Source organism: Polypterus senegalus, chromosome 10 (assembly GCF_016835505.1).
Source record: "Polypterus senegalus isolate Bchr_013 chromosome 10, ASM1683550v1, whole genome shotgun sequence".
Lineage (NCBI taxonomy): Eukaryota > Metazoa > Chordata > Cladistia > Polypteriformes > Polypteridae > Polypterus > Polypterus senegalus.
The window spans coordinates 168,800,039-168,827,645 of record NC_053163.1 but is presented as its reverse complement, the minus strand read 5'-3'; the positions used below and the strand labels follow the sequence as shown (position 1 = coordinate 168,827,645).

At 41.1% G+C, this 27,607-nt stretch overlaps 1 protein-coding gene across 11 annotated transcripts in view; it reads right to left on the bottom strand.

The window, feature by feature from the left end:
* ralgapb (Ral GTPase activating protein non-catalytic subunit beta) overlaps positions 1–27,607 on the bottom strand; it is a 111,195-nt gene that overhangs the window by 13,552 nt on the left and 70,036 nt on the right. For 3 of the 11 annotated variants that reach the window (XM_039767375.1, XM_039767376.1, XM_039767383.1), the window contains 13 exons: positions 26,250–26,364; positions 24,990–25,137; positions 24,699–24,763; positions 20,938–21,076; positions 18,755–18,888; positions 11,373–11,555; positions 10,541–10,692; positions 9,678–9,865; positions 9,488–9,591; positions 9,162–9,317; positions 8,382–8,591; positions 7,272–7,430; positions 1,139–1,328 (listed from right to left, as the gene is read on the bottom strand). In XM_039767375.1, the coding sequence (XP_039623309.1) occupies positions 1,139–1,328; positions 7,272–7,430; positions 8,382–8,591; positions 9,162–9,317; positions 9,488–9,591; positions 9,678–9,865; positions 10,541–10,692; positions 11,373–11,555; positions 18,755–18,888; positions 20,938–21,076; positions 24,699–24,763; positions 24,990–25,137; positions 26,250–26,364 (1,943 nt within the window). The remainder of the gene's footprint in view (positions 1–1,138; positions 1,329–7,271; positions 7,431–8,381; positions 8,592–9,161; positions 9,318–9,487; positions 9,592–9,677; positions 9,866–10,540; positions 10,693–11,372; positions 11,556–18,754; positions 18,889–20,937; positions 21,077–24,698; positions 24,764–24,989; positions 25,138–26,249; positions 26,365–27,607) is intronic. The other 8 variants (XM_039767381.1, XM_039767385.1, XM_039767379.1 and 5 more) reach the window with 6 other exon arrangements.

The following is a 27,607-nucleotide window of genomic DNA, read 5'->3' as shown; positions in this document are numbered from 1 at the left end:
TTAATGATTCTCTGGCTGTGTAACTCAGGGGTGCCCAATGCGTCGATCGTGATAGACCGGTAAATCGCAAAGGTAGTGCAGGTCGATCACATTTCATTCAAAAAACATTTTTTTAAACGTTAGTCTATCATATATCCTCCCTATGGCATTTGCCCCTTGATTGACATACAAGATGGCCAGTCTGAGATCTCTTTTCTTCTAACACACTGGTCATCCCGCACCCGCGATCAAACGCGCGAGCTACTGCAAAACTCCGGCTATCTGAGTGATCTAGTTAGCCTTCCAATTTATATTGACTAAAGCACGGATTTAAAAAAAAATTTGTTTGGGAAGGGTATGGGCTGGATGTAGAATTGGAAGAGGATTTTTTTTCTCACAATGTCACAATCAAAGTGCGTTTGTCTGACGTCCGAGGGTCGATCCCCGATTAGGGGTGCAGTGGAGTGTGTATGCCTGATGAGCCCTAAATAGGGCGAAACACGTGTCGCATACTCTTTGCATTATTTGACAGTGAAACTATGTAACATTCTATGATCTGCTTCTCACAACTGAAGAGGGCACCGTGGCGGATGTTTGTCGACTTGCAGACCAACCACGTGCATTACCTGGTAGGTAACCACCCATACAATCAGATTATGATTCAGACTTTAAATGCTATGTATATATATATATATATATATATATATATATATATATATATATGTATGTATGTATAGTGGTGTGAAAAACTATTTGCCCCCTTCCTGATTTCTTATTCTTTTGCATGTTTGTCACACAAAATGTTTCTGATCATCAAACACATTTAACCATTAGTCAAATATAACACAAGTAAACACAAAATGCAGTTTTTATGATGCAAAAGAATAAGAAATCAGGAAGGTGGCAAATAGTTTTTCACACCACTGTATATATGTGTGTGTGTATATATGTATATAGCATTTTTAATGTGGGTAGATCATTTCGACCTGGTCATTTTAAAAGTAGCTCGCAAACCAAAAACATGTGGGCACCCCTGGTGTAACTTATCTGCTGTCACAATTATGGCTACACTTTGTTTCCACTTGTTCAGCCAAGGGGTAAAAACACATCAAGTAGATACAACTGGTGCTTACTTAAAAAAAAAAAAAAAAAACACTACCTGTACTTGGTGTCTTCTCACCTGCCACCTGAGATTCGCTGCCATTATTACAGGAGTTTATTGACCAGCTAGTATCAACATGGCCAGTCCAGCCAGGATGTCTCCCCACATCAACAGGCCATCCAAGGGACATCAAGAATTCCAAGAAATGATTCTGGACGTTTGATGACCTTTCCACGTTCCTCATAATCTACAAAGGAATGAAAGACACAAAATCAGAACAGGCATTTCAAAATGTTTATGAGCACCACAGGATTACAGAGCCTTCCCACTGGCATGAGATGTCAATGTTGCCTGCTCCTATCTGCCCAAGACTCCGACACCAGGTGGCAGTGTTGCTTAGTTAAGGAGGTGTCACATTACACAACGTCTAATCAAAGGGGATGTCAAACTTGACAACTGCAGTTGCTGATCTTGTCGCCCGATTTAATATGTCAAATTAAACAACTGCTTAATGAACTGCCAGCACTTTTACATTTTCAAAGTACTGTGAATTCCTCCCTTATTCTGAAAGCTAATAACGTGCTGTCTGACAGTGCCGCAGGTCGTGTAAAGGGTTTTTAGGTACGGAGAGTTCAGCTGCATTCTCTGCCCATTTTCTTCTTTCTTCCATTCTGTGGTGGCATGTTAAACATGCAACAGACAGACAAGTCTCTTTTCCGTCTGTGATATCCAAACCATCCGTGCTCCTAATTCCTCACAGCGGCACAGCATGCGTTGTATTTCTAGGTGAGTGCGCATTGATTGCCCGCTTTCCATTGCACAGAGCCCAGCCATATGAGTAAAGATTTTGATAGGGTTACACGCAGACCGGTTACGCCGAGTCAATGGGTACGTCAAACTCGATGACAAAAAATTACAGGAGCACACCGCCAACAGCCTCGACTTTGTAACATTATGTAAATAAAACCCATGACTGAAAAATCACTGCAAAGGTTGTGTAATGTGACATGGCCTTTATGCACTTCAGCTTTGCACAATTTGAAGTGCCATCCAAGACTGGAACTAGGAGCCAAACTGTAGCCATCTTACTACATAAGGCAGGCAAAGTCACAAATGGTTACTTATTTTATAATGAGTCAAAAACAATCAAAGGCAACACATTCAGAGAAAATGCATCAAAAAAGTAACTGACAACAATCACTTCAAAATCTGCTATTTGTTCATTCATAAAATTCAGTGCAAATACTTTTTATGGCATTTGTGACTAAACGAGAGTTTCTCTTTATTGTGTTTTACAGAGGGGGGGAAATAATTATCTGATCCCCTGCTGAATTTGTAAGTTTGCTCACTTACAAAGAAATGAACAGTCTCTCATTTTTATTGTAGTTTCATTTTAATGGAGAGAGACAGAATAGCAACTAAAAATCCAGAAAAAGCACATTACATAAAAGTTATAAATCGATTTGCATGTCATTGAGTGAAATAAGGATTTGATACCCAAGCTAAACATGGTGGACAAGCCCTTGTTGGCAAGCACGGCGGTAAGAGGTGCCTTGTAGTTGGTCACCAGGTTTGCACACATCTCAGGAGGGATTTTAATTATTTCATTATTTCCCCCTCTGTATCGAAGATCTAAAATTGCGGAGCATGTGCATGCAGATCCTCTTTACTGCCTACAGTCCTGCGCTTATCGCACTGTTATCTCTTAAACTCCTTGACACATAAGAATGTCAGTCAGTTGTTGTGTTATTGGCTGTTGGATTTTTTTTTGGTGACAGGAAGCAGATAGTGACACTGAGGACAGCATCTTTAAGGCCCTCGGCCCAAGTCTGGTGTCCTATAGAATTACACCATTCCTTTATTTAGTAAACATAAATGACTGTAATTCACATACAGATTCTCTAAGAATGGCCACTGTTTACTAATAACACCAACATTATGGGTCTTTTCTTAAATTATCAGGTAAAGGATGTTGCCTTAATAATATGGAATTAAACATAATTAAAGCAATCAGGGGTGGAACTAAATGTGGCCAAATATCCCTGTCACATTACGTGACTTTTCTAATGATTTCAGTTGCAGACTTCATTTACATTGGGTACAGTCACAGGGTGCTTCTGTGACCAGCAGTCATGTAGTGTGGCATACCGAGTGGCTCTCTCAACTACTCCGTGATTTGTCAAACAGGTTTGACTTTGTCTTATGTCATAGGGGTGGGCTTGCATGTGCAAGAGCTGACAACCAAAGAATGCTCAGCTGGAAATACAATGGATAGAATGCAGCTATATGAGGAATAAGAAACGGGGGTGTTTTGGACCTCACAAATGGAACACAGGCTCATCTGTCCGATTTTATGTACCATGACAGAATGGACAAAAAGGAAGGGCAGAGTCTCCAACTGAGGTAACCACAACTGGAAACCCTTCATACGGCTTGTTATCTGCTGTCAGGAAGTAACATTAATTTAAGACAAAAATCTTTGAATACTAGTCAAACAGCCTTGGTCTCACGATCATTCTAACCGATTAACAACAATATTTTGGTGGACTTAAAATGGATGAGAGACAAATTTATTGTATTAAGAGTATGTACGAGGTGAAACACAAAAATAACCGGAATGGTAAAAAAAAAAAAAATTTATTGATCAGCATTTTAAACATTGTCACCTTCTATATACGCCCCCTCCCAATCTCTACACCGCTCCATACGTATCTTCCGTTGACTAAAACAGTGCTGGAAGTCTTCAACAGGCTTGCTGTTTCTGTCTTCACTTCATCCACAAATGCGTTCCCCCTTCAGGACACTTTTGATTTACGGGAACAAGTAAAAATCACAGGGAGCTAAATCCGGAGAATAGGGAGGATGATCAAGGACAGGAATGTTTTTTTTTCAGTAAAAATGGAAAAAAATAAAAATGTTGATTCGCTGTTCAATTTTTTTACGCGACATTATCGCGGCAATTCGTGTAGTGATTGTTGTGCAAATACTGACTGGGCTATTCGCACGATAAACCAAGCCGTAGGAGGGGATATAGTTCTATGATTCACGTCCGGACGACCTCCAGATGGGTTTCCAGGAAAGCCCCAAGTCCAGTCCAGTTATTTTTGTGGCTCACCTCGTATACCACACTGCTAGCTCATGGACTTATCTTGCTCACCAAGAAGAATCCCAACCCACCTCTTGTAACTCAGTGAGTAACTAGATCAAGTTCAAGTACTTTATTGTCATTGTGTAATACAACGAAATAAGTTTTTGTGACGGCCACGAGGTGCATTTAGAGAAAAGTCAAATAATTCCAAATATGTCGTGTACAGCATTAAGTCATCAAGTAACCAGAGAAAATTATTATTGCTCAAAGTACAGCAGCATAAATTGTTACTGCACCTGTTAATGAATAGTGCATTACATATTATATATTGTATTACATTAGTATATTGCATATGTTTAATTTAAAATGATCTCACACTGAGGAGATTCAGAGTTCAGAAAGTTTTATGGCAGATGGAAAAAAGCAATTTTTTAGTCTGCTTGTGCGTCCACGGATTGACTTAAAGCGTCTTCCTGACGGGAGGAGTTCAAACAAAGAATTTCCAGGATGAGTCTTGTCCTGGAGAATGTTTTTGGCCCTTCTCATACAGTTCAAGTGATGGCAGTTCAGTGGTGGCTCTGAGGCTAAGGATCTACGCTGGTATCCCGAAGGTTGCCGGTTCGAATCCCTGGCACTGCCAAAAGAGATCCTACTCTTCAATTGCTCCAGGGGCGCTGTACAATGGCTGACCCTGCACTCTGACCCCAAGAGGTATGCGACAACTAACAAATTCCTAATAAGGCGAAATAAAAAACAAACAAAATAAATAAATAATAATGGCCTCTGCTGTTTTTACAACCCGCTGCAGGGCTTCTTTAGCAGTCTTAGTGCAGCTGTTGTACCTGCAGGCCATCATGCAGTTAGTTAAGATGCGGTCTCTCTATAGTGCAGCTTCTGGGGGAGGTCAGCTCTCCTTAGCTTCCTGAGAAAATAGAGGCGTCATTATAGCCAAATTAGATTATCTGAAATTGGTAAAAAGCTCTAATTCTCACTTTTTAAAATAGGGCAAGACTTAATAAAAAAAAAATTACAATAAGCATTCACGTTGGGGGAAAAGGATGTTTTACATTTTTCTCGTGTGCTCTTGGCTATCCTCTCTCAGGTAGGGGCTTCATTTTTGCTTTGTTGGGTTGTTATTTTTTTCCTGCTTTCTTTGCTTTTTCTAATTCTCTTATGTTTTTTTCTAGACTGAGTTTGAAGATATTTGTTGAATAAGTTCTGCAAATTCTATCTGCTTGATTGTATACTGTTATTTTCCTGAAATAGGAATTCCAGTTGAACTAACCACAACTGTAGACATGTCACACAGCAAGTTATTCACTATCAGGAAAATGGCCAAGCTTTGGATACTCTGGAAATGTTAAAATTTTGCTAGAAAGTCATCTCGGAGTCATCTAATGTGTCACCTCTGTTATTTCTATCTGTTTAAATTGAAATCGCCAGGCAACAGATCAGCAATTGCAGTGGTCAGGTTTGATATCCCCTCTGACTAGAAAGGAATTTTTCCTCTAATGTTCAAGTGCATGTGTGGTTCAGCATTCGGGCTGTAACATAAAAAGAGCAAATGTTTACAGAGCACATGCCACTGCAAAATATATACCAAGTTTCTCCAAATGAGATTCCCTGCAACTGACGATTCAATGACAATTAATTATTTCCTCTCGTAACTTACCCCAGTTGAGTACTGTTTTATTTTGAGAGAGTAATATATATATATATATATATATATATATATATATATATATATATATATATGCTCTACTGTCCCCTGTTGTATTATTAATATGTAGCCTTAGAATGCCTAATCTCACAGATTTACCACTGTTTATAAAGTATTGTTGTATATAACTTAACCCCACCTTCCCTTCTATATCTATAACCTCAGGCAATTATATGTAGTAAAAAGACAAACAGGAGTTAAGTTACACATAAAATAATGTATTACTGATAATATTCATAAATAATAACAAAATGCAAAGTACATTTGAATATTGGCAACCATACAACCGGATAAAATGGTGATGTGTAATTCAGGTGGCACACAGACTTGTTGTTACTTAATGTCTTTAGTTAAGGCATTGTTGGTGCTCAGCTTTTAGCCACATGGCTGTTCAAAATAGCTGAAGCTGTGCTTTTCATTTTGTTGTCTTCAGTTTATGGTATGATGGTCTTCTTCAATTGTTAGCAAGAGAAAGATACTTCTACATCATCACAGGTTAGCAAGAAATGCTTCTTTTCAAATGTTAGTAAGAGAGAGAGAGAATGTGGTTGAGCAAGCAAATTTATAGGTTTTCTTTCCAACCCCTACAGCCAATAGGACATCATGGTAATTGAAGGCCTCTGAGACAAGCCAGTTCCAAACAGCCATATCTCAGACCAATGGGGTGGGGGGAATAGTACATTTTAACACCTGCAACCCCCAAGACCGTATGTTAGACTAACCTGGCTTTGTGTGGGGGATGAGAGAAAGACTTTAGCAAAGAAACACTCGCCAAACTGGTTTAAGACACATCTCCCAAATCCTGTCGTAAAATTACAAACAGACTTAGCCGTAAAGGGGGGGCAAACACGAATGCCAAAGTAACACTAAATTACATTGCTTTTCCTAAATTATAAATAAAGACATACAAAACATTTATCAAGTTATATGCAAAATCTTACATCACAACAAGTACCAAGATCAGTGACAACAAGGTGCAGTAAAGAATAAAACGAAGAGTCTGAAAAAGGCAGGTGCGGTTATGAAACTAGAGTGGATGGCATAGCTGTGATGCCTGAATTGAAGAATTCAGAGTTATAATCCCAGGTAGGGTAGGAGGATGTTGAGTTTAGGAAATTCTGGGGATTACATTTTGTAGTAATGACTTTGTTAAATTTTGTAAAATCACTGAGTAGCCATCACCAATAAAATGCCTTGTACCAAATAAACCAGGATTCTCCTATTTATTAGGCACAGAGGCACCGATACATGTGACCTGAAAGTGAACAAATGATGTTCTATTCTGGCAAGACCCACTGACAGGCCACTAGAGCTTCAGGCTCTTACCCCATGGACCCGACCAACTGCCTCACAAAGGCGAAGCGATGCCATCATTCCCTTACCTCTTGACTGCTCTTCTGTCCCGCTCGCATGTAGAATATGAAGACAGTATCAAATGGACGGCAAGGCAGCATATCCAGGTAGTCAATATCATCATTGAAGCCAAGGATGGAAGAGTCCAGGGCAATTAAATGAGGTGGTAAGCGGCTGTTTCCAGGGTCCTAAAGAGAACAGAAGTCTGTGAGAATGATATGGAGCCACACCAAAGCTGTCAGCAGGCAGATAATCTGCTGATTCTGTATGAAGCAGTTCATCTGAAACCATGAGGCAGCATCACCATTTACTGACCTGCTTTTGATAGATTTGGACGGCTTAAATTATCATTTCTCGACTCAAATGTGACCCCCTCCTCTGATGATCATACTCGATTTGCAGTGGCAGGAACACAGGTGGACCACAGATGATCCTTGGCAAATACCCATCATCTACCTCAACCCATCCTCCACACCCCCAAACCTAACCCTGCCCCCAAACTCCCGCTCTGACAATCGTGTTTGAATCAGCAAGAAGGAAAAGCATTGTTGATTGTGCTTGATTCATCTAATGCTAAAGCAAGGCACAAGAAGTAAGTTCCATTAGCAACAGTAATTGATTACGAATTAAGTAAACCTGCAACCACCGTGGCCCTCAGTTTGACACCCTGTACTTAAAGGGTTCAGCCACTGATCATGTGTTCAGATAAATTAATAACTTGATACCTGCAGCTTAGTATTTGCAAGCAAGCCCTTTGATCGACAGCTGGCTTACTCTGATGACAGGATCTCAACCACGGAGTGTCTTCCAGACTGTAGTGGCATCAATAAAGCAGTCCTTCAGCGCCCCCTATGTACCACACTGCCCCAAAGACATTACCTTATGTCATCTCATTTTCAAATCCACTTAATCCAATTCATGATGACACTGGGAGAGAGCCAGGGCACCAGTGCATTGAAGGGCCCACTCTCACACACAAACACATCCCCCCCAGACAGTAAACCCCATGCAGACAGAGAATGTGCAAGCTCCGTACGGGCAACATTTGGTCTTGGGGTTCAAACCCATAAACCTGGATCTGTGAGGCAGCAGCACTACCCACTGTGCCACCTGACCCAAAGAGGCTTCACAGGATTTACCTTGAGTGCTTCGAGGGACAGAAAGCCGAAGTGAGAGAGAAATAGCCGAGCTGTCTGGAATTCCTGTGCTGGAGCAGGCGGTTTGCAGTCTGTCAGTGGGTCAGGGAAAGTTTTGGCTTTCCAAAGTTCATCGGTGTGTTGCTCCAGAGCTACCTCGTAATCTATCTGCTTCACCATTACATTCCTCAGTTTCTCATGCTGTGCTTCCAGCTGCAAAATACAAATGACTAATTAAAAAAAGGCCTTCTCAGAAATGTATGCTAAAACTAAATGACCGATGCCAACAGGCATGTGCTGATGCAAAAGTAACTCTAGCAAAGAGCACCGTACTCAATGTTCTGGCTTTCTGGTTGTCTAAATGGTCTTTACTATGCAGAAAAAGAAGGTTCTTTAAAGATCGTACACTATATTAAAAGGCGCAAGTCACTTCTAGTAGAATGTGCAAACATTGTGCTGCTTTGTCACTTTAGCAGATCAGCTGAACCAGCCTTGTGCTCTGAAGGTTTTGTGCTCAACAGTCCTCACTTCACTGTTTTCACACTGTGATACACACACACACACTACATGGGGTCTTTGTTGACCACACTGTGCACTGCGTGAGTGGAGGTATCAGATCACGCATTTAAACCTTAGGACAGACACAGCTGTTATTACAACTTTGCAGAAGTAGTACAAAAGCTGACAGGCAGCAGGCATCATGGTACCTGTGGTATAAACAAGTCACTGCTTTGTAGCGGACCTTTCACTGGGCCCTAATGAGGACAACGCAGCAACACTTACCTCAGGGCTGACAATCTCATGCAAATCAGGGATGCTCAGATCTGCTTTTACAAATGGAATTTTATCAACCTCTTCTGGGAATGGCCTGTGTTTCACATTAAACTTTGTGCCAACACTGTTGTTTGGAGTCGGTCGACCCTCTGGAACGAAGACCTGCTGCAAAAGTAAACACAGCAGGAGATGAGGTACCAAATATCCATATGGTTTAAAGTTTCTTTATACAGTGAGCATTAACTTCACTTTTCAGGTTTGTGGACAGCACTGGTTAGAAGACAGGCAATTTCAGACTAGGAAGACAGACGAGGGCCAAGTCCTGTGGCTCCTACCTTCTGGTTGGCTCGAGCTCCTCTGGGCTGGTGGTACAGCTGCATAGTCCAGGCGTGTCTCCCTGACATTCCTCGTATTAGCACAGTTAGGGAAGGACAGGGGTCTGTATAAAACAGGGTGTCAAGTACAGAAGATGGTAAGAAGGCAGAAAACTCCAGGCATGGACTACAATGACTCTAATGTACTCACTCTGTTCATTGCCCAGTGGTTGCTCCAGCATGGCTAAGATGACAGAGCTGTCCAGCACAAAATAGCGGAAGTTGCTGCGGCTCGTTGAGCCCAGCCTGGAGTACTTGATTAAAGTGTCCTCATTTAACAGGCTACACGGTGAAGCTGGCCCACTGGGTGAAGGAAAGGCTCCCAGCTGCTGCATAATACTGGTAAGAAAATCAAGATAACCCATGAATGAGCAAGCAATGGATTGATCAGAAGTGTCAATTCTCCTCCAGTGAGACCTGACAGGCTTCATATGGGAAGGTCCTGTCTGTTTCTTGTCAGCAATGGTAAACTTTACATACTAGGGCACAGAGAATTATTGATTCCCACCCACCAACCAATCTGATGCAAGACACAAAAATGCACTTGATGGCCTGCAGGGCATTTAAGAGTTGAGGTTTATTCTGCAATTGTTTCTGACCAGTCTCTGACAAGAGAGCACCTAGAACCTCATTTGCTTTAGTTTGAAGTTCCCTATTCCTGACAAAGGGCATGCAAGGAAATTTCAGGATCACTGAAGGACAAGTAGTGTGTCAATTCTCATTCTATACTGGATCTTTCTAAGTCAGCCACACATAAGGCAAGTAGCACTGACATTATCTTATGATATATTAATAACCTAGTGGGTGTCTGCTTCCAGCACTTTGCCTTGCAACCTACTCAAGTATGGAAGAGAGAAACAGATTGGCTACCCTGCACCTGAGCCCAATGCTACAGTACATCTTGACACTCCAGAGGAGAATGCAGTGAGCACCACTCTTCTGAGTAGGAATGCGAGTCTGCAGCCCTGGCTCATGAACATGTTCTAAGCCGAGTACACAGTTAACTGTCTTTACCAGGTCAGGGTAGCCTCTGCTGCATCCTTCACTCTCATTGAGGCGGGATTGGGCTCTTTATCGCTTTTGTAGCGCACCTCTTGGTCGCCAACCTTGGATTTGCTGCCTGAAATTCCTAGCTCTACAATTTCCAGCACTTCAATAAGGCAATCCTGAAAAAGAGTAAAATGTTAGTTAGTATAAACAACAGGAACGCAAGACTTCAAAGATATTTGTTAATGCAGCACAGAACAGCAAATGGTATACAAGAGGGGGGACTACAGCAATAAAGATAAAGTGCCCATCAGAAACACAAAGTTCCAAAGTTTGATGTAACAGGATAAGAAAGACTGGAACAAAACTAACAAGAGATTGACTGATTTCAGCCCCAATCCACTCATAGTGAATTCTAAATAACCTAAAGCCAAAAGCTCAGTTAAACCAAAGCTAGGAGTTTAGCAAATCTGTGGATCTAAATGATAACAATTTAGTATTCTAACAACTAAAAATATTATATTACATCTTTTCAATTACACTGCAAATAGAAGGGGGCTAGAAAGCAGTTGTGTCTTGCTGTCCAAGCAGCACGTGGGTCAATACTAGTAGGACATTTGTGTCAGGATGAGTTTATGGTAAACACAAAGAAATGCCTTAACTGACCCGCAGGGTCTAAAACTCAGGACTACTAGAGAATGTAATGAGGGTTACATGTGAAATGGGACAGTGGGATCTTAAGAGCGCCAGGAGGAAATAAATGTGTCAGACATGTTGATGGGCATGCTAAGCACATGAAAGGCAACCATTTCTTTAAATGTCACCCAGCATAGTCAATGAAGTGAAAATAAAGAGTTGCCTTCTCATTCAGCAGATCAGGATGCTCGGTCAGCCAGATGCACAGGCACTGGAATGCTCCCACAATCATGGAGTGAAGATCCCTGGAGTGTAGAGGAGCTGGACGGCTGCACTGATACACAATATAACTGCAGATTGAACTGACAGCTCGCTTGCGGTCAGCAGACTCAACGATGACCTTCACCTAGGAGAGGAAACAAAGACAGGCGTCTGTAAGTTTGCAGCTCTGTTTTTTTTACTGGCTATGAAAGAAATGCAGGCAACCAAAGACGAACAGCGAGAAATAAAAACACAAAAGTGCCAGGGGTGCCAAGCTGAGCAGAGGGGCAGAGAGGAAGCCACTGAAACACAGCTTTCTGCGTGTGCATGTTGAGCTGAGCTGGGTTTTGTAATTCTGGTGAGCAGTGACACAGACAGGACAGATGGATATACACGACATTTCAACCACTCAGTGATAATGAAACCTCAGAACTTAAAGAAAATATTTTCAAGATAACCAAACAAATCCCTTTGAACTTCGTAATTAACCAAATTAATCAACCTATGCTGCAAAATGGAGTGCACTTATGAATACTCCTAAGGAGCACTACAAAGAGACAAGCAGCACTGTGCATAGAGAAGAGGCCTAAGCAGTATTTGAAGCAAGTGTTTGATGGAGCGACTTTCGAATTAATTAGTGAGTGGTCGGGGGAAATGGGGACAGGCTAGTGGGTCCGCAATCTAATCCATCAGGAATAGACGGCTGTAAAGAACAGGGAGACGTGTTATGTTTTGTACATGTGGAATTGTTCACTTTTTCAGCATTCTTAGACAGGCAAACATTACATCTTCATGCAAACAGTGCCGGCACATAAAGATGATATACTTGAACAAATGACAACACAAAACTGACACAGGGAATTCATTCTGAAAATTCTAAATGAGCATCAATATTCATGAGTGGGGCGGAGCCTCCAACTAAATACACAATGGCAAACAAAAAGCCGCAAAGGCAGTTTTAGAACAAACTGAACATGAACCTTTGCTTCAATTGGGTGATAGTGACAACAATGCAAATCTGTAATCAGATGCTAACAAGGAAAGAAAAACTGATGTTTTGTGGACCTGAGTAGATCGACATTCCTGAGACCTTTACCTTTCTTTACTTTCATATACTGTATGATGGATACCAGCTAGCTGCTCATGTGTTGGCTCATTTTGCATCTAATTATTGCTTGGCTGTTAATTAAGGAAAAAAGAAACAATTAAAATGAAGTCAATTAGAAGCATAAAAGGGTCACTAATTAAGGAAAGGCTTAGAATGAAAACCGGTGCCACTGTTTCCCTCCGAAATCGGAGTTGGACACCCCTGAACTAGAGAATGGAGGAGCACCAACAGGAAGATGCCTGGCGTCACTTGCACTTTGATTCTATCTCCGCCCACTACAGGAAGATTAAATAAAACCACAGTGTCATTCGACCACTAGAACTACCTGTGTCATGAGTCTGAGTGTGGCACCCCCAGAGGGCGCTCCAGTAGTGCTTATCTTCAATAATATGAGTCGGCCTAACAAAAATCTACATGAGGTGTCTACATTTTTTTTTTAATCTGTCATTTACCTCCTGCTCATTTTCTTAACAGATTCTACTGGTGGGGCACTGGTGACTATTTTCAGGCACACAACTGAGATAGCACTGCAGATTTTTGCCAAGCAGACATTCAGCCAAGTTGATGCTAAACAAGATTTGGACACTGTCCATCTCAGCTTGCCTGACTACCATTTAACTAAACGTTTCACAATCTTTATGCCCTCCTGACCCAGTTATACCTTTTCAAGGCTACTGGTGACCCATTGGTGGGTTCTGTTGCACCCAATGATGGCAACCTATGACCTACCTGCAGCAGCAGTGATTTAGAAACACTGATTTAACTAACATTAATCTTTTTCCCACTTAACTATCTAATTTAGGTATTGCTATTTACAGTATGTTTCTTCTTTTATGGTACGCTACAGTGTCCTCAAATCTTCTTACACTCTTGAGCACTAAAGCCATCAGATGTATTAAAGGTGATGCAAAGAAAAAAAAAAACTGAAATTGAATGTAAAAATGTTTCTTTAGGTAATTTGGCACAATGTTAGCCCAGACACACCAAGCATTGCTGCAGTATTTTACAGAAAGATCAGCCTGTATTTGAATGGTTAGTTTCCATCACCATTAGCAAAAATGCAACTTTCTAAGTTCATCAAAACACAAGCCATCATGGCCTAAAGTTATCTGCCGCATGGCTCTCTTTTCAGGTCTACAGTGATTTTTAAATACCTCTGCTGTACCCTAAACGTGTTATCCTGTTCCTTATCTCAATTCAGCATGAGGTTCCTGACTTATCACACTATTACACTAGAATTTTAAATATTCACTACAGCAGGCAAATGGTAGCTGGTTTCCTTTTTCAATAAATGCAACAGAAAATCACTTCTACATTTCTGTTTTTTCCTGTTGTTATTTTAATTGCTTTAAAATTGCCATTTAAAGAGCCTCATTTTGACTGCCCCAGCTAGTGCACAGTTTCATGCACAGTCTGCATTAGTTATCTTCAAATTTGCCTAAAAACTTAAAAAATGAACTAAAAGCAATTATTTAGGTCACATGCACTAGCACCCTGTCCAGGGACTGTCTCATCTTTGTGCCTGCTGCTTCATGGGATAGGGTTCAGCTTCCCAGCAACCCATCCCTGAGCACGCGGGTGTAACTAGAATTTGGACAATGACACATTGTTTCCTTGATTTCCCCCTCTGCTCTACAGTTTAAAATAAGAAATCAAACAATCCAGACTTGATACAAGGGCACATTTCACACATTCTTTGAAGGAGACTTGCATACACTGCGATCACACAACACTTGTTCTACATGGCAACCCCCATTTCAGGGCACCATAATATTTGGGACACACCATTGGCAGGTCTATTAAAGCTGTCACCTTTAGGACTTTGTCACATATCCCTTGCATGCAATGACTGCTTGAAGTGAAGTCTGCAATTCATAGACATCACCAGGTGCTGAGAGTCTTCTCTGCTGATGCTCTGCCAAGCCTCTAATGCAGCCATCTTAAGCTCCTACTTGTTTCGAGGGACTTGACCCCTTAAGTTTTCTCTTTCAGCATATGGAAGGCCTGCACAGTTGGATTTAAATCAGGAATTGGCTTGGCCATTCCAGAATTTTCCATTTTTTAGCCTTGGTAAACTCCCGTGTTGCCTCAGCAGTGTGTTTGGATCATTATCTTCTTGTAGGATAGAGTGTCGTCAAATGAGTTTGGATACCTTTACTGGAACTTGAGCAGATCAGATGTTTCTACACATCTCAGAATTCAATGTGCCACTGCCGTCAGAAGTTCCATCATCAATGAAGAGAAGCGTGTCAGGACCTGTGGCAGCCATACATGCCCAAGTCATTAACACCCCCCGTACCATGTTTAACAGATGAGGAGGTCTGCTTTGGATCTTGGGCAGTTTCTTGTCGTCTCCACACTTTGCTCTCACCATCACTCTGATGCAGGTTCGTCTTTATCTCCTCTATCCATGTAACCTTTACCCAGAATTCTGCAGGCTCTTTACGTCTTTTTTTTTTTCAAATTGTAATCTGGCCATCGTGTTTCTGTGATTTGCGTCTTGCAGTGTGGCCTCTGAATTTCTGTTAATGAGGTCTTCTGCTGACAGTCATTTCTAACATATCCTGAAGACTGTTTCTAATCTATCAGACAGGCATTTGGATTTTTTTCTTGACCACAGTGAGGATTCTTTAGTCATCAACTATGGAGGTCTTCCTTTGCCTACCAGTCCCTTTCTGATTACTGAGCTCACCAGAGTGTTCTTCTTCATGATGATATTCCAAACTGTTGTTTTAGGTCTTCCTAAGGTGTCACTGATGTCTCTACTGGTTTTATTCTTCTTTTTCAGCCTCATAATGGCTTGCTTTGACTTTCATTGGCACATCTTTTGTGTTGTAGGATTGCAACATATACAATTCCCGCTAAAGTAGAGTTGGCAATGTGTACTTCAATCATGTGTGAATTATTTGATTTTTAATTTTAAACTGTGAAGCCGAAGGGAAATCAAGGAAAAAATGTGTCTTTGTCCCAAACATTATGGGGGGCACTCTAACTAATTGATATTATGATTTGTGAGCCAAATTATGTTAGCATACATTCATTTTTAGCTGAAGCAGGAACAGATCTGTCAGGCAGCGACCTTAAGTGATAACAGCAGATGTACTGTTCACAAATAATGAAGCAATGTGTTATACTGGGGTCTTAGAGGCCCTAATCTATACACAGCATATGCAGAAAGCTCAGCTGGTAGTTATCAATAGCTGGTTATCAATCATAAATAGCTCAGTGAATGCGCTAAAAGTGTGGCCTTTCAAGATGCCTCAAACCAGAAGCCTCTCAGCACAGATGTAACATCAACTCTGTGCCAAGGACAATGTCTCCGCTCCTACCAAATGGACAGCAGTCATCAAATACCTCCATGGAAGAAATGAATAACAACTGCATGTTTCAATATTTTTTCTTCAGCTATATTTGTATGAATAAATAATTACACTACAATGTACAGCAAGTTAAATATAGCCTTTCTTTTGATAATAATAATATTAATATTTTGATAATATTTCCATCATAGCTATTGAAGGAGTACACATTCAAACTATGTGCTGAAATTTCTGAAAAGAATACATTTCCAGGGAACATGTGCCCCCTTGCTGGACACAGTAGGTTAGGCAAATATAAGGACTGTTGAGTGGAGGGAGGGATGAAGGGAGGGAATTTTGACCAACTTGGTTCAGTTTAGACCTGCATATTAATTCTTGACTGCCTACTGCCACTCACAGCTAGCTCTCCAAAAGCTTCTAATTTCAATGGATTTTGTTTTGACGAATAGTTTTGAACTAACTATAGCAAATGCTTTTTGTGCTTTGTTTTAAAATTTCATACATTTTAGTTAGCATATTACTTTTCAGAAAAACATTTAAACGTGATTAACATGTAGTGATTGTTTAAGCCACTATGACGACATAATAAACAATACTTGCTGATCATTGCAACATTTGGTACATTTAGTTGTTTCGTTTGTGAAACACAATGACTCGCACTGCCTCATAAAAAAAGCGAGGACAGGCACTTAATGCCTTCTTGGAGCAAAAGCATTTATTGTGTTCAAGCAAATGCAAGTGATTTTCCCTTTGCAGACAGAAAAGAGGCAACGCTATTCACAAAAGCTGCACTTTTCACATATGGAGCATCTCCTGAGTGCTTCACGCTTTATAAGGGCATTACAAGCAAAAAAAAAAAAAAGAAAAATCTGTAGTGTAAAAAATAATAATATAAAGTGTAGAAACAACCTTGCCTTGCACCCAAGTAAAACCAGGATGGCTATCAGGATTGATAAAGATAGGAAGAATGGATTGCGATTTTTTTAACCCGTGAATACATATCTCGTGTCGCTAGTGACCTGTGATGTCAAACTTACTGCTATGAGACAGTGGGGATGCAGTTCCACATTTAGTCTGCAGCAAAATACTACCAAAAATACACCAAAATATTTTATTTCATTATTATTGTTTACTTGCCTAAAATGTATAGGGTCATTAGAGACCCGGAATGCGGAAAAGATTTAGTATTTTTACATGCGCATTTTAAGTCCTGTGTTTTTAAACAGCACTCAAAGTTTTTTTCAGGATTTCTTTGTAGCTATACTAGGGGGCTTCTCTCGCCCTTACCACCCCTCCTTTGGTTCGCACCATTGTTTGGGGGGGGGGTGAACGACGCACCCCAAGGAGATGCGTCCGCTCCTCTAAAACCACACTTAAATGGTGATAGAATGGGATAAAAATAATTTTTTTTTTTTTTAACTCTTCTTTGCTCCATCAGCTGTTGGCTTGCTGCTGCTGTTTTGCTGCGTGATCTGCACTTCGCTCGCCGAACTCTTCCCTCTAACCCCCCAAACCGCCAGCGCTTCGCACTGCTATGCTCGCATACCATCCCCCCCATGCGCCATTGTGAAGAGTGTGGCTGAATGCACACCAAGGTGACGTGGACACTCTTCTGAAACCCCTTTTAAACGGTGAGAAGATTGGGAAACAGGTGGGTTTTTTTACCTCCTCTTTGCTTGATCAGCTACTAGCTTCCTGCTGCTTACACTCCGTGTGATCAGCATTTCAGGCGGCGCTTCAAACATTTAAAGGTCTGTACAGCACCTGTGCTTCTGTCCTCAAACACTATGCAATCTCTTTTCGCTTTTCCATTATTTCACCGATTAATATTTTCTGTTTGCTTGTGTTGACGTGATCTTTTCACTCATTTTTTTCAGACTTTCGAATTTTCCTAATTCCATTATCTCTAACCTGCTCTGCATGTGTATCACGGGACTTCCTTGTAAAGGTTGTAACGTGATATGCCTGTCTTGTGGGATGTGAACGTGTCTCTCTTCAAAAGATCACGTCTCATAGCCGGAAAAAAGTCTCGTCCCAAGATTTTTTTTACGTAATAGAGAGATATGTTCATTACAGCTGTGTTTTTATCTTCTTATTTTATATGCAAGGCATTTATGATGCAATTATCTGTTTTCTCCGCAAAAGTTATTCTCACCTGGACAAAGCTGGCAGCATTGTGAGGATTTTTATTTTTATTTTCTCCAGTACTTTCAATACCAGTTAGGTTTTACAGCCAAGCAGAAAAGAATGTACTACATGCAATCCAGTAAAGCAAACATATTAATAAAGTGTCAGTTTTGTTTTCATCCAATCATTTTCTATAGATATGTTGAAACAGTGTAATTGGGTAATGTAGAGGCCAGTGTTCATACTGCGATTCACTGCTGGCTCAGTTTTCGGGATGGATGTTATTAACTTCAGAGCACAAGGAGGACTAAACATTTCTATAAAATACAAGAAAATGATCATGGGCTTCATCCTCTTACACCCTGCACTCACTGCCCATCGTTCTTCTCATTACTATCATTTCACCTTTAGAAGATTGCTACAGACCAGCTTTAAATTTCAACAGACAAGTGTGACTAAGTCCATTGAAATTCCAAAGTTACACTGTATCACGCATTAACAAAAATAAGCAAAAATAAATGAAATGGAGAATTTCAACCATACGATACAGATAAACAATACAACACTAAACAGCGCAGAAAAATGAGCAGCATTTAGTGCTTCAACACAACTGGCAGTCTGTGTGTTAATAAATACAATCAAGTCAATGTACGAAGACTGAAGTCTCTGGACTCCCCCACAGCAAGACAGCAGGGAAGTATGTGGATGGAATAAAGCAGACTGAATGAAGCAGAGCCATGCCGGCATCCACATGTTTATTCAAGAGTAGCAGTGCAACTAAAGCCTTACCTTGGCTAAGCCCGCCAGAAGCTCCAGCGCAGCCAGTGAGATGCTCATGTCCGACCTCCATTGCACGTTGAGTCGCTGCGTTACCAGATGGATGCTGCGGATCAGCAGTCCCGCGGCCGTATCTGTATGAAGAGCTAGGATATAACCCCAATACCACGCACCACAGAGAGGGGAAAACAACTAGGCATTAGTAACTACAAGCAAAGCAGTCCAACAGGAAGACAGACAGGCAGCAAACACAGAGGCTTCCCTGCCAGCAGCAATCCCTTCATGCATGCAGCCTACAGGAGAGGGTCATATGCAGCCATGGTTCTCTGTAGTAATATACTTTTACTGTGTAAAAGCTTTTATCCAATGTCACAAGCCTTTTGTTTTTTTTTAAGAATGCACTACAAAATGCAAGCAAGGAAGAAGGGGATTGCTGTCTGGACAGGTTTTCAACTGGCCCATGGTTCACAATGTTAACACTCATGCAAATATATTAGCAAACACTGAAAACAACATGGCTCTCTGTGAAAAGATTTGAGGGTAAAACCCATTGAATCAGTGAACCGCACAACTGAACCACACAGTACCAACACAAAAGTTCCTAAATTCCTTTTGACTTTTTATTTTAAAAAGAAACTAAGCAAACTAGGCTAAATAACACTATCATTGACAACTATTCACACTTAAGAAATATCCATGCAGGAAATTCCAGCCTCGTTTTATAAACGACATTTGAAGCTGAGGCTTCTCTCTGCCATGGATCCCAGGGCAGGAAATCTGCACAAGGTGGCTCAAGAGTCACACTCTTCATCTCTGCTTTAGATCTACTGATAAACTGCAACCTCTTGATCTCAGGGAATCCAGTGCATGAATCAAGGATGCAGCCATGAGGCGCCATCCAAATACAAGATAGGGGGGAAATCACACGTGAGAAATTATCACACAGTGGCTCAACCCTGCATGTTGATCTTGAGGCACCTGAAAATCTCACTGCTTTCAAAGTAGACAGTATAATTCTAAAATTCCAGGGGGTCTGTGTGATGTCTCACAATTTCGCATCATTATTTCAAAACATTGACCACTCACTTTTGGATTATGAATAATTAGCTGCTCTGCCAATGCACCATGGAAAGCATCTACTACGGGTGGTGGGGAATGGTGCACATTGACAATGGAGGAATATCAACAACCATCGGCTCAGCCCTAGTGACGACTGATTTTGGCTTAAAAAAAGATCAAATAAAATTCTGGGGTTTGAAAACAACATGCAATAATGAAGTGCTGACCATCTCTAACAGTGTTTCAGACCTCTGGGCCAACAATTTGGGTGAAGCACCCACCTGGGCAAAGGGTGAGCAAGAAATGTTACAACCCATGGAGATTTCCAGTGATGTCATTTAGGGGCAAAGCTCAAGCACTGCAATACCAGCACATAAAGGGCTATCACAAAGGACAGATCTCGGCTAACTTCTCTCTCTTTTATAAAAGCTTATCCCCCAGAACTTTGATCAGCCATTAGCCGGCCTCCTTGTGTACCACTTTAGAATGTATTAGTCATAAATGTTCTTCTAATACTGCGGGATGTAAAGAACAATTGAATCAGATGTGTTCCCTGCAGCCCACGTTTCTGACCTCAAAAACAACTCAATACTCCCACTGCACTCAACATGCATAAAAAAGCAAAAGAAAAATACTTAAATCTCAGTGGGAAGCTGCAAGGTGACAAACCAGATACTGCGCAAATGCCCTACACACCTACCAGAGCTAGAGCATTCAAGTCAGGACTTTAGGAAGGTAGGAGGACTCAAATGCTTCCAGAATACTGTGCGTTTCAGGTGCAGTCTCGGACCACATTTAATTCTGAAATGATTTCTTTCTCGGAAGGAGAGCTTAGTTATATAAGACAGACATATACACATATGCACAAATGTTGCTGTTAACAATGAGAACAGAGCAGGACATTACGTGCTCACAAACACTGTCCTTTGCTTCCCAGCTGAAGTTTGATTCCTTCTTTCACCAACACATCTTACTAGGTCAAAACACATAAAAAATTCAGCAGAATACCAAATCTGCTGATGGCATTCACAAGATGACAGGTTCTATTACAGCCCAGAGCAGTCTAGCATTTCATTGCCTTCGGCCACCACAACGTGCCAGATAAAAGTGCAGTATTGCAGACTACAATGACTTACCATAATCTCTGAGCAGCGCCTGGGCAGGTCTCTCACTGTCTGGAGTCATGGCCTCCAAGCTGCTTCCGCTGGCTGTACTGATCCCACTGTTGTTGCGGCTGTGACTCTTTGAGGTCCCGTGGCTTCCATCACTACTGCCCTAAAATGACCACAAAGAGAGTCAACATGTCATCATTTCATAAACTTTCAGTTTAAAAAATGCTGGTGAAGCACTTGGACCATTAGGTGCCTTTCTGCTTGGATACCCAAATTCCTTTCTGGACACAACTGCAGCTTTCTCAAGGAGTGCGGCTTATTCAGCTCCAACACATAAAAAAAATAATCAAATCCTCAGGACGAGCTGAGAAGCCACACAGCATACTAAATACATACAGTAAGCTCAAACTGAACAGACATAAACATCTGAAAGAGCTTTTTCTTGCTAACTAGCTCTATCCTCCAATGAAAATATGTTGATATTCAGTAGGTAACATAGTAAGATGTCAGCCATCTCAACAGGTAAGACATGAAGAGTAATGTGATATTATCTAGCCAGTAAATAAATCTGACAATTTCATGACTCGTTTCCTTATCTTTGCTAATGCAGTGATACAGCTGATAACAAGTATTAGTGCAGCCACAGTCAAAGTGAGTGTTGATTAGTGAAATTCAATAAAGCGTTTTTCCAAGTGAATATGCTTCGATAGCCAGTGACCTTATTGGCCAAATAATTTTCCTTGGAGATTTGCCATGCAGGCAGCTCAGACAATCTTTCAAACCAATAAACCCTTAAATACTCCACCCCTAGCCTCATGATGCTTTGCAAGAACAGCATGCCATCATAAAGCTGTAGCAGCCAATACTGAATGGGACAGCCCTAACCCTCCAGGCGTATGTAATGCTCTCCCCAGTAGTGGGCTAAAAATTAGCAGAAAACCTGGTAATATATTTAAACACAAAACATACACATCAAGAGAAACTGGAAATGTGTCAGTGTAGTTGTACAACACCAGATAGGCAGCTGCAGCCCAAAGAGAAGGCCTTTGTATGGACAAAGTCTGGAGAGTCCATGGAGAGTGACAGCCTTGAACACTTTGGCGGTTATTCGGACAGCAAAGCCACAGGTAAAACTCTGCAGATGGATATCAACTGTAGATATGAATATAATGAGCTACTGAAGTAGGTAAGGTTTGATAAAACGAAATATAGATGTGCACCAACACCGAGATACAATACAGAAGTACAGGGTGACACAGAAAAACGGGAACTTTTGAAAAACCCAATAAAAATAGAAGAAATCCAACAAAACAATGTTATTGACAGCAATTGAACCACTACAACTTGTCTTTTAAGAGACAGTAATCCAAATTATCAATGTCTGAAAATTACGTCCTGTAGATGGCGTCCTCCTGTACGTATGCATTCTTCCAATCTGCTGTTGAGGTCCCCCCCCCCATTGATCGCTGCAACATCTCAGCTGGGATACCACAAATTTCGTCTTGAATTCTTTGTTTCAATTCATTCAGTGTCCTTGGGCGAGTTGTGTAGACCCGACTCTTAACGTAGCCCCACAAGAAAAAAATCACAAACGGACAAATCCGGTGATCTTGAGGGCCAGGGAATGTCACCGAATCTTGAGATGACACGGTTACCGAACAATTCTCGCACAGCTGCCATTGATTGCCCTGCAATTGATTACTAAATGGCGAGATTGTTTACAGCTCAAGGTCCCCGTTCCGCAGTGCTGCCAGCTGTACATGGCTGCCACTACGCATTTCAAAAGTTCCCGATTTTCTGTGTCACCCTGTATAAAGAGTTAGGTCAAGCCAAGAGGGTCCTCAGAATATTAATCTATATATATATATAATACTGTACATAAGTCAATGTGTGTGTGTGTGTGTGTGTGTGTGTGTGTGTGTGTGTGTGTGTTCCAGCATCAGTTCCAAACGGCTGGAGCGATTTTCATGAAACTTGGTACATGTTTCTCATTGGTTGACTAAAAATACTGTAGGGTGAAATCAACCCTAACCCACCCCCTTCTGGGTAGGGTGGGGGGTGATCTTGAGCTATTGTAGGCACGTCATCATCCATTTGACACTCAGTATGACCACCAGAGGGTGAACTGGAGGGGACTGCCAGCATTCTTTATGTTTGAGCCCCACCATGTCCCTGTTACTTTTGAAATTAAATAAAGAGTTGACTGGTTCTGAGCATCAACTGGGTGATAACATACATACAAGATAGCAAGACAAGCACATTAGCGAGTCATAATTGTTTGTCAATTTATTTTTAAAGTTGTGTTTTTTTTTTCTTTTTAATTACTAGGGTCTCTGCCCCCGCTTCGCTCGCCCACCCCCAGGTTTAGTTTACTGGATATACAATTTAAAGAGATTGTTACATATGCATTATTTTCACTTTTACTTTAAAACGTTTGTAAAAACAATACTTGTCCTTTATTTCTGGCCCCGGGCGTGGTTAAATCTTTTTCTCGCAGGACATATATTGCTGCTCGCATTTGGGGGTTGTTTGTGGTTAGCGCGGCTGAATGAATGCTAAGGAGAAGCAGTCAGATCATCTGCTGACTTATTGCTGCCGACGAGCTGCCTGTTCTGCTTGTCGTGCTGCCTGATCATTTCAAAGCATGTACAGCAGCTGTCCTTTTGCCATTTCGAGTCTCTGCCGCTCGCTTAGTGGGGTGGGATTTATTGTGGCTGAACGCACGCAAGGAGGAGCAGTCGGATCATCTGCTGGCTTTCTACTGCTGGAGAGCTACGTATTTTGCTTGTCGTCGTTTTAAGAACCGAGAGCAAGTTAAAGCGTCTCTTGCAGGACTTCAGATAGTCTTCCAAGAAGATCATGTCTCGTCTCCCTGTCTCCCTCCCCAAGATTTTTTTTTTTATAATAGAGAGATTTTTTTTTTATTAATTGTTTGAGAAAAATAACACCTTATTTCCCTCCCGGGCAACGCTGGGTATTTCAGCTAGTAAAAATTATTCTTGTACATACAAGAGAAACAAAGACCAAGCACATGAGATAATAAAGACATGTAAGGAGATGTGGAGCGAAATCTTGAATGGAATCCAAAATGTTAATATAGGAACCATAAAAGGTGTCAGGACTTGCTAGTAGGAATCACTAAAGTGTCTAAATTTCTGTAGATTCTTTTTAACTATTTTGTGTTTGTAAAAAATTTAAATGGTCAACATGCATTATAATCTTCAGCCATTAGTCATGTTTAATTTTGTACCATGAGCAGGCTGGGTCAACCACTGATCACTTAAGAGATTCATTCAGACCTACATATTGTGATCACCAAGAGTGCTCAGGGTTTGCACACATTTGTATGTTACCACTGCCATTTACTTCACAAACAAAAGAGAAAGGAAACAAACCCCAAACCGGCCTCATCTTTAGTGACTATTTAATTTAAATTTTAGTCTTCAAAGGCTGAATTTTAGTTTCAACCAGTCACAGCAAACGGCCTTACTTGACTTTGTCCTACTGCTGGTGTCATTATCATATTAGAATACTAGAAAAGATTCTGCGCACAAAAGCTCACCAATTGTACCTACCTAACTTCTCCATAACAATATCATATACACCCAATCCCAGGAGTGGCCGCAAGCAGCAACCTTCCACTGTCCCATTTCCTCCCAATGCCATATCATTTGCCTTTTCTCTTGTTTTTCTTCTCTTTCAGCAAATTGTTCTGACCTTTCTGAAGCACACCATTTACATTTTAATAAAATTAACACACAATGTAGAAAAGCAGGATGTCTTACCATTTCTGCCTGGGCTCCTATCGCCTCTAAGAGTGCCGAATCTTGAACAATGTTTAACATCGCACCTGAAATTAAATTTGCAAAGTTAAGCACAGCAGTTAAAAGCAATAAACTAAATTAATAATACAACAAAAGTTTGTATTTTCCAATTTTACAGTTACTTGTTATATTATGTGCCCCCAAGCGTATTAGGAGGTGAAATTTTAACTACTTAATTCTATACAAGTCTAAGTATAACATATATAACTGTTTTGGGAACTTGCTGGGCCAAGCAAAAAGTAAAGGACAAACCTAAAATCATCTGGGTATTACTGGGGTCCGTTTCAGTTTGCAATGCCCCAATTAAAATATTGACCAGCCTAAGCTTTAGTGACAGAAAGGTGACGGGCTTCTCATGTGAGGAGCTTTCATCGTTGCTGAACTTTCCTTCCAAAAGCACCTATAGGAACAAAAGATATAAGAATCACAGATAGAGATGGGGCATGAGCTATTGATACACCCCTCATACATTTGTGTAAAACAGGTTGAAAGGTAAATCAGAATTGAACATCATGCATCCTGACTCTGATGATGTAAAATGTACCCAAGTCAAAATTCTAATTATGATCGATGCTATCAGGTACCTCCATCAGTGGGTAGCAGGCTTTGGGAATATTTTGTGCTTAGACCGCTTCGGTATAAACGTTTTTGCTTACTTATCAGACACAATGTCAAGTTCACAATAATCCCTAACCTCGAAACTACACTATTTGTTATTAACAATCAATGGGGCACTACTACTTTATGAACAATCTCTTGTGGTATTGTACATTACATTGCTAACATGTCTCCTTATCTTACTCTGGAGACTTCTCTAATCTTAACACATCCACCATAACACAATGGAGAAAAATGTCTTTTTAAGATGAAAAACTAGCTACTGTATGCAACCAATCTAAGTATCAACACAGATCTCAGTGTTAATGTTTGCAGTGCGTAGTTCTCTGTTATATGCCATTTGGTATGGGATTCATAAATACAGTGTTAAAGTTTGTGATGTGTCATCTGCTGGAATGCCAAATGCAATGCATTTTATTAATACAAATGTTTATGATGTGCCATCTTTAGGAATTACAGAGACATAGCAATCAGATGGGCACACAGATAGACACTTATCCTTTTTTTAAGGTGGATTGGAAAGAAAATCTAAAAATAGCATAACACAGAAAATTTCAAACATTTTGTAGAATTTGGCTGATATTGATTAGTGTTGCCCTAAATTATGTACGCTTAACCTCTGCTAAAATTTAGAATTAAATGTCATTGATTGATTACTTCATAATAAATTTTTAGATTTCTTTGCTCTATTGATGGGGTAAGGAAGAGAATGTTGGATTTGACCTAACATCATGTAACAATGTGTGCTGTCTGTAAAAAATCGATTAACATCTTTAAAAAAAAAAAAAAAACTGTTAAAGCAAAAGCCCAACAAAAAAAGCAAGTGTATCAAACACTAAATTTGTTTTATTATGACCTTCAATTGCAAAAGTAGCTGCATGAATTTGCAGTTACCTCCGATTTAACATTCCCAAAGTGATGTGGAAGTGGAAGCATTGACAAAAGAAGAAGGATGGAGGATCTTCTTAGCTCTGTGGGATTCACGTAAGCCTTAAATTTAGAAAGCTCCCTGTAATACAGAAAAAAAAACAAACTTAAAGTGGCTTCGCATATATTATGAGGAGCCTAACTGCACAACCCATACAGTAAGCCGTGGAAAATCTCCAAGATGAACAACAGTTGCAACACATTATAGTACAGCATGTTATGAACAATCAACCACAAAGCAAAAGCTCATGTTGGCGCAGTCACAATGCAAATGAAATAAAAGGAACCTTTAGTAACCTTCTCTTTGCTCCTAGAAGAAATATGAGTGACTTCAAAGTCATTGAAGCGAAGGGTTCCAATTGTTCAGAGTCCCAGATCCAGCCAAATGTTTCAGCAGGATGCGTTAAAAGTAAATAAACCGCCGAGTTCGCAGCCGAGTGTGAAGCGGCAGGGATGAGAGTCAGCATCTCTAAACCCGAGGCCATGGTTCTCTGCCAGAAAAGGGTGGAATGCTCTCTCCAGGTTGGGAACCTATTACTGCCTCAAGTGGAGGAGTTCAAGTATCTCGGGGTCTTGTTCACAAGTGAGGGAAGAATGGAGCGGGAGGTCAATAGACGGATCGGTGCGGCATCCACAGTAATGCAGGCTCTGCAACGGTCCATCATGGTGAAGAGAGAGCTGAGCTGAAAGGCGAGGCTGTCGATTTACCAGTCGATCTATGGCCACGAGCTCTGGGTAGTGACTGAAAGAGCAAGATCGCGGATACAAGTGGCCGAAATGAGTTTTCGCCGCAGGGTGGCTGGACCTTCTCTTTGAGAGGAGGGTGAGGAGTTCAGTTATCCGGGAGAGACTTGGAGTAGAGTCACTGCTCCTCCGCATTGAGAGGAGTCAGTTGAGGTGGTTCCGGCATTTGGTCAGGATGTCCCCTGGACACCTCACTGGGATGTCCCAGGCATGTCCCACTGGGAGAAGGCCACGGGGGCAGACCGTGGACACACTGGAGGGATTAGATCTCCTGGCTGGCCTGGGAACTCCTCGGGGTCCTCCCAGAGGAGCTGAAGGAGGTGGCCGGGGAGAGGGAGGGCTGGGCTTCCCTGCTTAGGCTGCTGCCCCTGCGACCTGACCTCAGATAAGCAGTGGATAATGGATGGATGGATGAATTTAAGGATACTAGGAAAGATTGCTAAGTTCTGAATATTACAAACGAAATTTGCATTGCATTCAGCTACATCAGACAAGTCTTGCCCAGGTATTATTGTGTTGTTGCTGTCTTGTTTTTTAAGTTTAAACACAGCATCCAGGACAGAAGTGGAGAGAAGCCAGTC